Here is a 12,056-nt window from a genome sequence, read left to right as displayed (position 1 = left end):
ACACACTCTCTCAACAACGTGCCATCAATACGCCAACAGCACACACGTCTAACGTGCGCGGACGCAGTGACCACAGATGTGCACAAAGACAACACACACACACACACACACACACAGAGAGCTGCTGTTCACGGTGCACTGATATGGGAAGGGATCACTCGTCGTCAGATTCGCTCGACAGCACTACTTCATCGCTCTGCAGATGCACGCACGCACAACATGATTTGGGCTGGAGTGAGAAGGGGCAGTTCGGGTGAAGCGTAAAACCAAACACACACACACACCACATACTACACACGTGTTTGATACCGTCTCCTCCTCTTCCTCTGTATCCTTTTCATTGTAATGATGTTCTCACCTTGAACTTGAGGGTGCTCTGCCCCTTGGCGGGCGCCTTGCTCGTCTTGGACTTCTTTGCCTTGGACTTGGTCCCTTTTGCCGACCGCTTCTTGCTCCCCGCATTGTCACCATCACCGTCGCCGTCGTCATCAGCGTCGTTCTTTGCCTTGTACTCCGCCATCTCGGCCTCATACCGTTTCTGAAGTGGAGGTGAAGGGCGGAGGAGGAGCAGGGAGCGTGTGTGTTCGTGTGTGAATGCAACCGTGTGAATGTGTGTGTGTGTGTGTGTGTGTGTGTGTGTGTGTGTGTGTGTGTGTGTGTGTGTGTGTGTGTGTGTGTGTGTGCGTGCGCATGTCACGGCAGAGGCAGGCAGAGCACCATTGATGGCCAAAACAAAATTACCTTGTCCTCGGCAGCCATTTTCTCATATTTCTTCTTCTCTTCGTCGCTCAATCCACGCCACAGCTGTCGGTGAACACATGCATGCATGTATGGGATGAGAATTTGCAACACGAAAAAAGCGTATGCAAATCACCCCACAGACACACAGACACACAGACACACAGACACACACACAGACATACACAGACACACAAACAGACAGGCACACACACACACACACACACACACAGACACGCAGACACACACACACACACACACACACACACACAGAAAATGTGCTCACCGTTCCGCACTCCTGGGAGATTTGGCCGAGGGTGAGGTCTGGCTTTTCCTCCTTGATCTTTTCGCGCATCTCCGTGGAAAAGTAAATGTAGGCGGACTTGGCGCCCTTTGGCGCATTCGGGTCCTTCTGCTCGCGTCACATGGGTCATGTGCATGTGTCATGTGCATGGGGGTTGGTTAGGTGAGGTGCAAGACGACAGATTGGAAGAGAGGGCAACAGTTTGCATGTGTGGACATGTGCATGTGAGATTGGCGTTTGCACCTTCTTGCGCATCTTCTTGGCGGGTTTGGCGCTGTGGGAAAACGAAACAAAAGCAAAAAGCAGGCGGCGGGAGTCGGTGAATTGTCGTGAAACGCGAGCATCGCACTGAGTTCCAGTCAAGTCAAGTCAAGTCAAGTCAAGTCAAGCCAACCAACCAAACAGCCAACCAACCAACCAAACAGCCAACCAACCAACCAAACGAACAAAGCACCAATACACAAACCAAACCACAACGTACGCGTCTGGGTTTTCGGCATCAAACTTCTTCTTCTCCTTGAGATAGCGCTGCCTGTCCTCCTTTGCCTTCTCGTTCCACTCCGCCTTGTCCTCGTCTGCCAGGTCCTGCCACGCCTGTCCGAGCTTCTTGCTCAGCTCTCCAAACGACAGATCAGGGTGTTGCTCCTAATCACAGTCATGTGGCGGGAAGCGGTGATGACACGTGTGTAAGTGTGTGTGTGTGTGTGTGTGTGCGTGCGTGCGTGTGCGTGTGTGTGTGTGTGTGTGTGTGGGTGTGGGTGTGGGTGTGGGTGTGGGTGGGTGCGTGTGTGTGGGTGGGTGCATGTGTTGACAAGAGAGACAGCAGAGAAGGCGACGTACGCAGTGACCGTGCCCCACCAGCAGCAACACTGCAGATACAGAAAACAATGCGGTTCCCTGCCTCTCCCCCATTATACACGTGCGCACACCTTGAGCTTGGAGCGGGCGGATGAGGACCAGAGCGCATATGCCGTCTTGGCCTTCTTGGGGCCACGCTTTGCCGCACTCGCCTGTCATCGGGATCGGTGGTAGCATGGCGTGGTGTGGATTGCGGGTTGAGCATTGTTATGTGTTTGAGGGTTGAGGACGATCAGTTCGATGGTGTAAGGACGTTACAAAGCGCATGGATTGCATGTTGTGTGTGTGTGTACGTGTGTGTGTGTATGTGTATGTGTGTGTGTCTGTGTGTGTATGTGTGTGTGTCTGTGTGTGTGTGCATGCTGCTCACCTTCTGCGTCTTCTTCTTACTCTTCACGGGCTTGTCCTCCACGATAATATCATCCTCATCCTCATCCTCATCCTCATCCTCGTCATCGTCGTCATCCTCCTCGTCGTCGTCGCGCTGTTTCGACTGCCGGCTCTTTGATGCGCGCTTCTTCTTCGCCGGCGCCTGCCCGAGCATGTCGTCCTGAACGTGCGGGGCGGGAACGCGCAGGGGAGAGGGGACCGTGTAAGAGTGAGTGAAACGGTGCGTGTGTGTCGTGTGTGGGTGTGTGTGAGTGTATGTGTGCATGTGTAGCCAAGAGCGTTGAGGGGATGCATGCCCCTGTGAGGTGATGGGAAGGGACTATGGAGGGAACGCGTTGCACAGCTCATGTATCGCACCTCAACAAGTTCGTCCTGCAGCTGCTCGTCCTCTTCAGAGTCCATCGACGATTCCCTGTGCATCCACAGGAGTGATGTGATCATGAGCGCTGCACGCACGCACGCACGCCAACTTGCCACACACGCATATAAAGACAGGGCATTGTTTGATTGCTTGACTCACTCGACATCATCCTCGGCAAAGGAGTGATCTGACTCCGAAGACCCGTCATCAAAGTCGCCGGGACGAACAACGTGATCTTCGTCCTCGGACGAATCAAAGCCGTCATCGTCGCCGGCAGCGGCCTGAACACACATGCACGAAGCACAGCAGTGGCGGTGGTGACGTTGGATGTGAGAGAACCACAGCATCCAATCCAGCAAAAGTATTGTGGCTCACCAACACACACACATACACAACACAATGTGTAAGCACAAAGAACCCGTACGATACACGCAATACGAACACACACGCACACACACACACACACACACTGTATACAGCCCCATACAGCGGCCACTGACCGGGGCTTCGTCGAGGCCTTCGATGGCGACGCGTTTGAGCCGCAGGAAATCAATCAGCGGCTGCAATTCGTCCTGCCCGAGTCCGCGGAATTCAAATTCGCCGCGCTCGGGATGCAGCAGCTGAATGAATGAATGAATGAATGAATGAATGTGTGTGTGTGCGTGTGTGTGTGTGTGTGTGTGTGTGTGTGTGTGTGTGTGTGTGTGTGTGTGTGTGTGTGTGTGCGTGTGTGTGTGTGTGTGTGTGTGTGTGTGTGAACGAGAAACGAGGGGGATGTGATGGTGAGCCAGAAAACACAAAACGGGAACACCCTAACGGCCATGGTCACGTGCATTGCGTGCATTGCGTGCTTGTTACCCGCATGTCGAACGATTTCGTGTCGCGGCTCGACGACTCCTTGACGCGATCAAACGTCACACGCAGGTTCTGTAGTGATGGTGAAGATGGCGGTGATGGCGGTGATGGTAAAGGCGGTGAATGTGGTGTGAAAAGATGATCCAGGAACAACGAACCCCAAAGGACTGCAGTACAGGTGCGCTGCAGAGTGATGCATTGCAATGCTTCATGCCATGCGTGTGTGTGTGTGGGGGGGGGTGCGTTTGAACGTACGCGGACAATGGAGATGTGGAGGAGCGGTTTGTGGAGGAACAGGAATCCGCGATCGAGCGGGTACAGCGTGCCGCGGTTGGCCTGTTACACAGCAGCGACAGTGACGACGATGTGTGGTGGCGCGTGGAAAAAGGGAGTGAGAGAGGGACGGAGAAAGAGAGCAGGACACACACACACACACACACACACACACACACACACACACACACACACACACACACACACACACACACACACACACAACGTGCGCACCTTGTATGTGCAGTTGACGGCAGCAAAACCCTCAGAGGAGGTGAAGGATCCTGGTGTAATAATCTGTGGCACACGCAACGTGACCAAGCACGCATGGACGTGAGAACAGATTGCGAAATGAACAGCGTTAGCTGTACCAGCAGACAGAGGGAGTCAAACAGCCAGACGCAACACACAACACACACACCTTGCGCTTTGTGAGGGCCTTGAGGAGGCGGGAGAGAATGCTGGCGAGAGGGCCGGTCTCTGTCACCTCGGCCTGATCGGCAGGAACTGGTGGTGTGGAATTGGGCGGTGCAATCAGCGGTGTGATGGAAGGGCGCACACAGGAGCATGCAACTTTCTCAACACACACACACACAAGCACAATCAAGCACAATCACTCATTCACGCACGCACACACGTCGTACAAAAACAAACATGCCATACACACAAACAAACACGTCATACACAATCATTCACACACACACACACACACTTGATTCGGTGAGGTAGGAGAGGGAGGAGCGAACTTCGTCGCTGGTGACGTTGACAACAACATCAGCGCCCTCGTGCTCGCGTGTAAACTGGAGCAGCACATGCGGGTAGCGCGTCTGGCCATGACGCAATGGCGGGTCAACAGCGAGAACAATGTACTCGCCGTCGTCCGGTCTCGGCAGGAGGTAGATGTGCGAGATGTAATCGTAGAAGAGGCGGTGGTCGTACGTGGACCCGCGCAGCTGCATAAACGATGGATACAGCTGTGCACATGCAAGGCAACCGCGTCAAGGCAGCCGGTGTGAAACACCAAACAAGGGCGGGAGAAGACAAGGTGTGTGTGTGTGTGTGTGTTGGTTGGTGAGATGGCTCAGTGTGTACAAAGGAATTTGCAGTGTTGTGAGAGTATGTGTCATCCGCATTCGTGCGTACCTCAACGTCGAAGCGGCCACGTGGCACGAGAAAGGAGAGCTTGCCAATGGTGCAGATGGCACGGCTCGTGTACTGAGAAAGACAAGGAAGGTGGGGAGGAATGTTGAGAAACGCAGAACACAAGCCGCAAAGGGTGAGTGTGAGGTGTTGTGGTTTGACTCAATCGGAAGTCATACGCACACGCATGACCAGTGGTGATGATGACGACGGTGATTGTTGCGGTGTGCACAGGATACCTCGGCGATGCTGGCGCGGGCTTTCACGTTCTCCACAAACTCCTCTGTCTTGGCATATTGCTCCTGCACAGCAATAACAACCGCAGCGTGAAGTGAGGATTCGTTCAGTGCAAGTCAAGCTGCACTGTGAAGCAAATCAACAGTAGCACACGTATATAAATATGGATGCAGGCACACACACAGTTACAGACAGACAGACAGACAGACAGACAGACACACACACACACGCGCGCGCACACAGTTACACAGACACACAGACACACAGACACACAGGTACACAAGACACACAGACACACACACACACACACACACACACACGCACACACACAAAACGCACGCTCTCTGGATCGGGGATGACGAGAAAGCGCATGGACTCGACGCGCTGCTCGTTGTCGTCCGCATCCTCGTCCTGGATGAAATCAATGCTGGCTTCGTACTTCTGGGAGGTGACGTTGCCGACAGCGTTGAGCGGCACCTCGAACGCGGGCTTGCCGTCCACGTCAAAGACAAGGAAGTTGCCGTGGAAGCGGGCGCTGCCGGAGTTGTTACCCTTGAGTGACAGCTCCACAATCTTGATGTCGAGGTCGTAGTGCTTCTTGAAGAAGTCAATCATGGCGTTCATGTCGTTGGACTTGAAGCCTTCAAAGGTGGCATGACCGCCGCTCTTCAGCTTGATGCGCAGCTGATGTCCACGAGCAACGCGCTTTGTCTCGCACGAGGCCATGTCACTTTTGTAGAACGTCTGTGTCTTGTCCGTCGCCTCTCGTTTGAAGGCGAGACCTTCAGAAGTATATGTGTGTGTGTGCGAATGTGTGTGTGTGTGAGCAACAAGACGGACCATTGCAAAGCACATTCGACAGGATGCCTGTACAAACACGGGCCATGTCATTCCGCACAGACACACATGCAGACAAACCTTGTGGACTGCAGCGCATGCGGCCTCTGCATGATGCACCGCGCACAATCATGAAGACTGGCGTCTCCACGATCAGCTTCTCGTCAGCCATGACTTCCTCGTAGATGGAAACGGGGGATAGAGAGAGGAGGGGAGAAAGAAGAAGGAGGCAGTGGTCGATGTGGTCGACGTCAGTCTGATGTGGTCGATGTGGGTCGATGTGGTCGATGGCGAGCGACTGCGCAGACAGCAGACAACAGACACCAGTTTGGTTTGTTGTCGCGCGCGAAAATGAGACCTGCCTGCGACAGCACATGGAGTAGTCCATTTTGGCGCGCAAATCGTTCAAACAAACCAGAGACGACTTTGGCGGCAAACAGCAACACCCACGACGATGATGGACGAGGAGACAGCTGCGACAGCGACGATGAAGAGGAGGGTGGTGAAGAAGATGGTGGTGGATGATGATGATGATGATGATGATGAAGGGGAGGAGGAGGAGGAGGAACTTGATGTAAAGGGAGTGCAGGCAGTGAAGGAGCAGCAGCAGCAGCAGCACAACAACAACCAGAAACACAGCCTCACTGCTGCTCGCAAGGTGAGCGCGTCCGTGGCATGGCGTATGGCTGAGAATGCTCGTACTTGTTTGACATTGAGCTTGAATAGCTCGCTTTTGTGTGGCCAGCACACACACACACACACACACACACACACACACACACACACACACACACACTCACACACACACACACACACGCACACTCACCCTCACACTCACGCTCACACACTCTCTCACCCACACCCCCCCCCACACACACACACGCAGCGCATTATTGAGAGCGACGATGAGGACGAGGATGAGGACGAGGACAAGACCGACAGCGATGTTGAGAGCTACGCTGCGTTCCTCTTCCCTGGTGACAGCAGCGACAGCAAAAGCCAAGGCGGCAGCGACAAGGGCCAAAAGTCCAAGCAGACCAAGCTGCAGCTGGGAAAGCTACTGCAGCCTCCACCACGCACAGCACCAGCAAGCAAAGCTGAGCCGGCCCCACAACAGGTTACGCCGGACAACAAGGCCAGCGCACCTGCCAGCCCCTCCAACCAGGAGCAAGATTGCGAACAAGAGCAACAACAACAGAAGCAGCCTTCTGGGGCTGAGGATGATGCCACGCCAAGTAAGGAGCCCTTGCCCGCGACACCAAAGGAAGCCACCAAGGCCTCAGCTTCCAAGCACAAGAACAGTGACAGCACAGCAACCGACGATGGTGATCTGTCTCACGTTCAAAACTACGTGAACCCAAAGGACTGGGAGGCCCCCAAGTCAACAAAGCCAAAGGACCCCAACTACAAGCCTGCGTGGATGCGCGGCACGCGCCGATCCGCCAAGCGCTCAGCCAAGCCCAAATCAAAGGCCAAGAAGGTGTTGTGTGTTTGTAGTTGAGGGTGTGTCGTGCGTGCACTTGTCTGTGTGTGTGCACTTGTCTGTGTATGAGCTTGTGTGTGTGTGTGTGTGTGTCGTGCGTCGTGTGTGTCGTGTGTCGTGTCTTGTCATGTCGTGGCGTGCGTGTTCGCATCTGGGCTGTGCTATAATATCACAACTTGTTCACCGTTGGCGCTGGTGCCTGTGCGTATGCTTCCCGTGTGCAGACTGCCAAGACCAGCAAGGCCAAAAGCGCCTCCCGGTCCACGTCGACCTCATCCCCAGAGGAGAGCCAGACATCCACTGCCACGCCAGAAGCAACGCAGGATATGGACACCCAGCCAGAGAGCTGCGGTGACCAGGAAAAGGCAGAGGCAGCAACGTCAACCAGAGCTGCTGGTTCTGATGATGCGGGCACCCGCAACTGCACTGACGCCGACACCATTACAGCCAGAGGTGACAGCAACATCGACGATGACAGCGACAACAACAGCGATAACAGCGCCAGTGGGGAGAGCATGGACACTGCGGAGGACACAGCAGCCGCAGAAGGCAACGGTGCTGTGACCCCTGAGGTGGAAGACCGCAGTGATCGCAGCAGAGACGTGCAGACACCAGCGCGGCCGCTTGATGCATCAAATGAGAAGAAGAAAGAGCAAGTGAACGAGAGCACAGAGGCAAAGGCCGAAGGAGTGCAGCAGAGGAGCGATGGGGCAGAAAAGCAAAAGCAAACGCAAAAGGAAAAGGATGAGAAGAAGAAAGAGGGGAAGGACCAAGGCAGCGCTCTTGCTGGCGGCGACAAGACAGAGAAGCCAGCAGCTGCTGCATCTTCCTCCAAGCGGACCATCATGGACATGTTTTTCGGTAATGCCTGCAAGCACTGCATGTCCTGCCATGTCCTGGTTCCTCCTTCCCCACGTGCGAGGTCTACGCCTCTGCTATTTTGTTGTTCCGTTCTCAGCGCTTGCATTCATTCACTGACATGCCTCACACATGCTTGTGTTCGTTGCTACTACCCAGCTCCCCGCAAAGCGGTCAAGAAATCAGCGACGAAGACGGGCAAAGCATCAGAGGTGGACAAGCCCAAGGCACCACCAGCCACATCACCAGCGGCAGTCTCATCCACACCAACACGGCGTTCAGCGGATACCAACGCTGCTGCGGCCAAAACAGGCACAACAACACCAGCAAACCCACCATCGTCATCATCATCAACAACACCTGGCTGTGATCCCAGCGACTTTGACCCGAGCGCAGCGCGGTTGGTTGAAGCTGTAGATTGTGGCAGAGCTGGAGGCATGCGAAGGTGTTGGTGGCAGTGGAAAGTAACGCATGTTGTGACTGTTGGCTTTCACATCCACGCAACCTCTCATGCGCTCACCGTGGTGTCACACACACACACACACACACACACACACACACACACACACACACACACACACACACACACACACACACACACGCACACACACACGCACATACACCTGCAGGTATGACCCGATTGCGAGCGCGTGCTGGTGCCGGGGACAGCAGGTGCCGTACAAGGCGCTGGCGGCGACATTCAAGCTTGTGGAGGCGACGAGCAAACGCTTGGAGATTATCAACACCGTCTGCAACCTCTTCCGCTCCGTGATGGTGCTCAGCCCAGCCTCACTCGTGCACTGCATCTACCTGTGCACAAACGACCTCGCCCCTGCATACGAGGGCATTGAGCTTGGCATCGGAGATTCCATCCTCATGAAGGCAATTCAGATTGCGTCAGGGCGCAGTCTTCAACAGATTCGTGCAGACATGGCCACCATCGGAGACCTGGGTTTGTGTGTGTCTGTGTCTGTGTCTGTGTCTGTGTGTCTGTGTCTGTGTCTGTGTGTCTGTGTGTGTCTGTGTCTGTGTCTGTGTCTGTGTCTGTGTGTGTGTATCCGGGTCAATGTACGTGCGTCATCACCTCACCTCACCTCACCTCACCACCGCCATTCGTCCCACCCATGCGCGTGCAGGGGAGGTGGCTGCCAAGTCCCAGTCGAAGCAGCGCAAGCTGACGTTTGGGCGCAAGAAGAAACCGCTCACCGTTGATGCTGTCTTTGCAAAGCTCAAAGCTATCGCCGTGCTCAAGGGGCAGAATGTACGTCGTGTGTCGTTTCCTGCGTGGGTTTGCAATTGGGGGACGGGGGAGCGAAATTGGGAAGGTGGGTTTGGGGGGGGGGTTGCTTGTTTGCTGGTTACACACACGAGCCACGTGTGTATGCGTGAGTGTATGCGTGAGTGTATGCGTGAGTGTGTGAATGTTCCTGGTCCATGAGTCCATTTTTTGGATGCAGCCACTCACTCACTCACTCACTCACTCACTCGCTCGCTCGCTCACTCACCACCACCACCACCACCACCATGACAGAGCCAGCAGCGCAAGGTTGACATGATCCAGGGCCTGCTGGTCGCGTGCCAGTCGAGCGACGAGGCGAAATTCCTCATCCGCGCACTCGGTGAGAAGAAGAAGAAGACAGCACGACCCATGGTGGCGGTTTGGGAAGTATGATGTTTGGCTGGGGCTGGGGTGGAGGATGTGCATTGGGGAGATGTGTGTGCTTGTGTGTGTGTGTGCTTGTGTGTGTGCGTGCGTGTGTGCGTGTGTGTGCATACGCACACTGCGCGTGCACGAACGCACACGTCTTAAACACGCATGTGCACGTGTGCACACGAAGGCGACGCATACTGCTCTCACCATCACCATTCTACTGTTTGATGATCTTCACAAGGTGGCAAGCTGCGCATTGGACTGGCGGAATTGAGTGTACTGAGCGCACTGGGGCAGGCGATTGCACTCACCCCGCCGGCTCAAGGTACGAAATTAGAGGTTGGATGATGCGGTGGAGGGGAGATGCTTGGTTGTGTGCTGACACCGCTTACAGGCAGGTGTTGTCCTGTAGAACCTACATGACAGGCTGTTCATAACACACACACACACTCTCTCTCTGCCTCCCTCTATTGGCTTTTGCACTGTCACGCACACACACACACACACACACTCACTCTCTCTTTCGCTCACACACATATCAGGGGAGTATCCACCGCCTATTCTGGATGCGAGCAAAGGTGTTCATGCAGACAAATTCAAGGCAACCATGGAGGAGTGCACGCTGGTACGCACTTGCAATAGGCATGATTTGTGGTTGCGGAAGAAGTGGTGTTGGTGGTGTGAGAGTGATGGTGGTGGTGGGCGTGTGGGAGTGGTGGTGGTGATGCCGATGGTGGTGGGGGATGAGGCAGAGGCGCGTAAAGGTTTCCACTGTACAGTTCGCTGTTGCAGTGACACGAGCATCGACCTCAACGCCGCCGCCCGCCCCTGCTTGTTTTCCATCACAGAAACTGAAGACGGTGTATTGTGAGCTTCCAAACTACGACTACATCATCCCAATCCTCCTCGAAGAAGGGTGTGTGTGTATGTGTATGTCTATGAGAGTATGTGCGCGCTTGTGCTGGGATTCACGCTGTTTTTGTGTTTGATGTTGTTCTCTTTCCGACGCACGCACCCTCACATATGTGTCGCATTGCACCATCTCTGGGCCGATCTTCAGCATCGATGCGCTGTCTGAGAAGTGTGGCATCACGCCTGGCATTCCCATGAAGCCAATGCTCGCCCACCCAACAAAGGTGTGCATGATGCGTGCTCTGTGTGTGTGTGTGTGTGTGTGTGTGTGTGTGTGTGTGTGCATGTGCATTGCATGGATGCAGCGCACCTTGCATCGTCTCCAATGTTTCCCTCACACCTTCTCCCCCACCACCTTCATGTGTGTGTGCGTGTGTGTGTTCAGGGCGTGGATGAGGTGCTGCAGCGCTTTGACGGAAAGACGTTCGTGTGCGAATACAAATACGATGGCGAGCGTGCACAAGTCCACCGCAACGAAAAGGGCGAGGTGTGTGTGTGTCGTGTATGTGTATGTGTGTGTGTGTGTGCGTGTGTGTGTGTGTGTGCGTGTGTGTGTGTGTGTGTGTGTATGTCTGCTGTGGTCATTGTCCTTGATTGGCTCGTTGTTTGGGGTCCTTCTCACCAGTTGTCAACTGCATGCATCTGTTTTGCAGATGTTCATCTACAGTCGCAACTCTGAGAACCACACAACCAAGTACCCAGACGTCATTGCAAACGTCCCAAACGTACGGGATGTGTTCACACCAATGCCATGCATGCACACATGATCGTGGTTGGCCAAGCAAGTATTGGAAACGCTGCACCCACTGCCACACATGCGCGCGCACACCGTGGCGCATTTAACTGACACACACACACACGCACGCACGCACACGCACGCACGCACACACACACACACACACACACACACACACACACACACACACACACACACACACACACACACACACACACACACACACACACACACACACACACACGCACGCACAGGCGTTTGCGGAGGGCGTATCTGATTTTGTGCTGGACTGCGAGGCCGTTGCGTTTGACATGACAAGCCAGCAGATTCTTCCGTTCCAAGTGCTCAGCACACGCAAGCGCAAGGACGCCACAGAAGACAGCGTGGAGGTGCAGGTGTGTCTGTTTGCGTTTGATCTCCTCT

At 54.6% G+C, this 12,056-nt stretch overlaps 2 protein-coding genes across 2 annotated transcripts in view; one reads left to right on the top strand and one right to left on the bottom strand.

Moving 5' to 3' along the window:
- Positions 1 to 91: 91 nt before the first annotated feature.
- On the bottom strand, positions 92 to 6,335 carry PTSG_04053 (uncharacterized protein). The gene is made up of 20 exons (XM_004994893.1): positions 6,075 to 6,335; positions 5,496 to 5,938; positions 5,159 to 5,221; positions 4,923 to 4,994; positions 4,492 to 4,753; positions 4,201 to 4,286; positions 4,014 to 4,076; positions 3,762 to 3,842; positions 3,510 to 3,578; positions 3,152 to 3,271; positions 2,811 to 2,932; positions 2,648 to 2,702; positions 2,271 to 2,450; positions 1,972 to 2,052; positions 1,524 to 1,687; positions 1,286 to 1,316; positions 1,025 to 1,150; positions 742 to 804; positions 359 to 538; positions 92 to 196 (listed from the first exon to the last, which is right to left on the bottom strand). Exons 1-20 carry the CDS (start codon positions 6,163 to 6,165, stop codon positions 155 to 157), a joined length of 2,394 nt encoding a protein of 797 aa, XP_004994950.1. The 5' UTR covers positions 6,166 to 6,335; the 3' UTR covers positions 92 to 154.
- Positions 6,336 to 6,392: 57 nt separating this feature from the next.
- Positions 6,393 to 12,056, top strand: part of PTSG_04052 (DNA ligase 1) — an 8,199-nt gene continuing 2,535 nt past the window's right edge. The window contains exons 1-14 of the mRNA XM_004994892.1: positions 6,393 to 6,651; positions 6,880 to 7,473; positions 7,701 to 8,337; positions 8,494 to 8,734; positions 8,964 to 9,286; positions 9,471 to 9,595; positions 9,866 to 9,953; positions 10,227 to 10,310; positions 10,528 to 10,610; positions 10,834 to 10,901; positions 11,046 to 11,121; positions 11,283 to 11,384; positions 11,551 to 11,622; positions 11,888 to 12,056. The exon at positions 11,888 to 12,056 is cut by the window's right edge and continues 81 nt beyond it. Of these exons, the coding sequence (XP_004994949.1) occupies positions 6,448 to 6,651; positions 6,880 to 7,473; positions 7,701 to 8,337; positions 8,494 to 8,734; positions 8,964 to 9,286; positions 9,471 to 9,595; positions 9,866 to 9,953; positions 10,227 to 10,310; positions 10,528 to 10,610; positions 10,834 to 10,901; positions 11,046 to 11,121; positions 11,283 to 11,384; positions 11,551 to 11,622; positions 11,888 to 12,056 (2,866 nt within the window). The 5' untranslated portion in view covers positions 6,393 to 6,447. The remainder of the gene's footprint in view (positions 6,652 to 6,879; positions 7,474 to 7,700; positions 8,338 to 8,493; positions 8,735 to 8,963; positions 9,287 to 9,470; positions 9,596 to 9,865; positions 9,954 to 10,226; positions 10,311 to 10,527; positions 10,611 to 10,833; positions 10,902 to 11,045; positions 11,122 to 11,282; positions 11,385 to 11,550; positions 11,623 to 11,887) is intronic.

This window comes from Salpingoeca rosetta (assembly GCF_000188695.1).
Source record: "Salpingoeca rosetta unplaced genomic scaffold supercont1.9, whole genome shotgun sequence".
Taxonomy (NCBI): Eukaryota; class Choanoflagellata; order Craspedida; family Salpingoecidae; genus Salpingoeca; species Salpingoeca rosetta.
The sequence above is the reverse complement of the archived record's forward strand: the minus strand, read 5'-3'. Positions and strand labels throughout refer to the sequence as shown.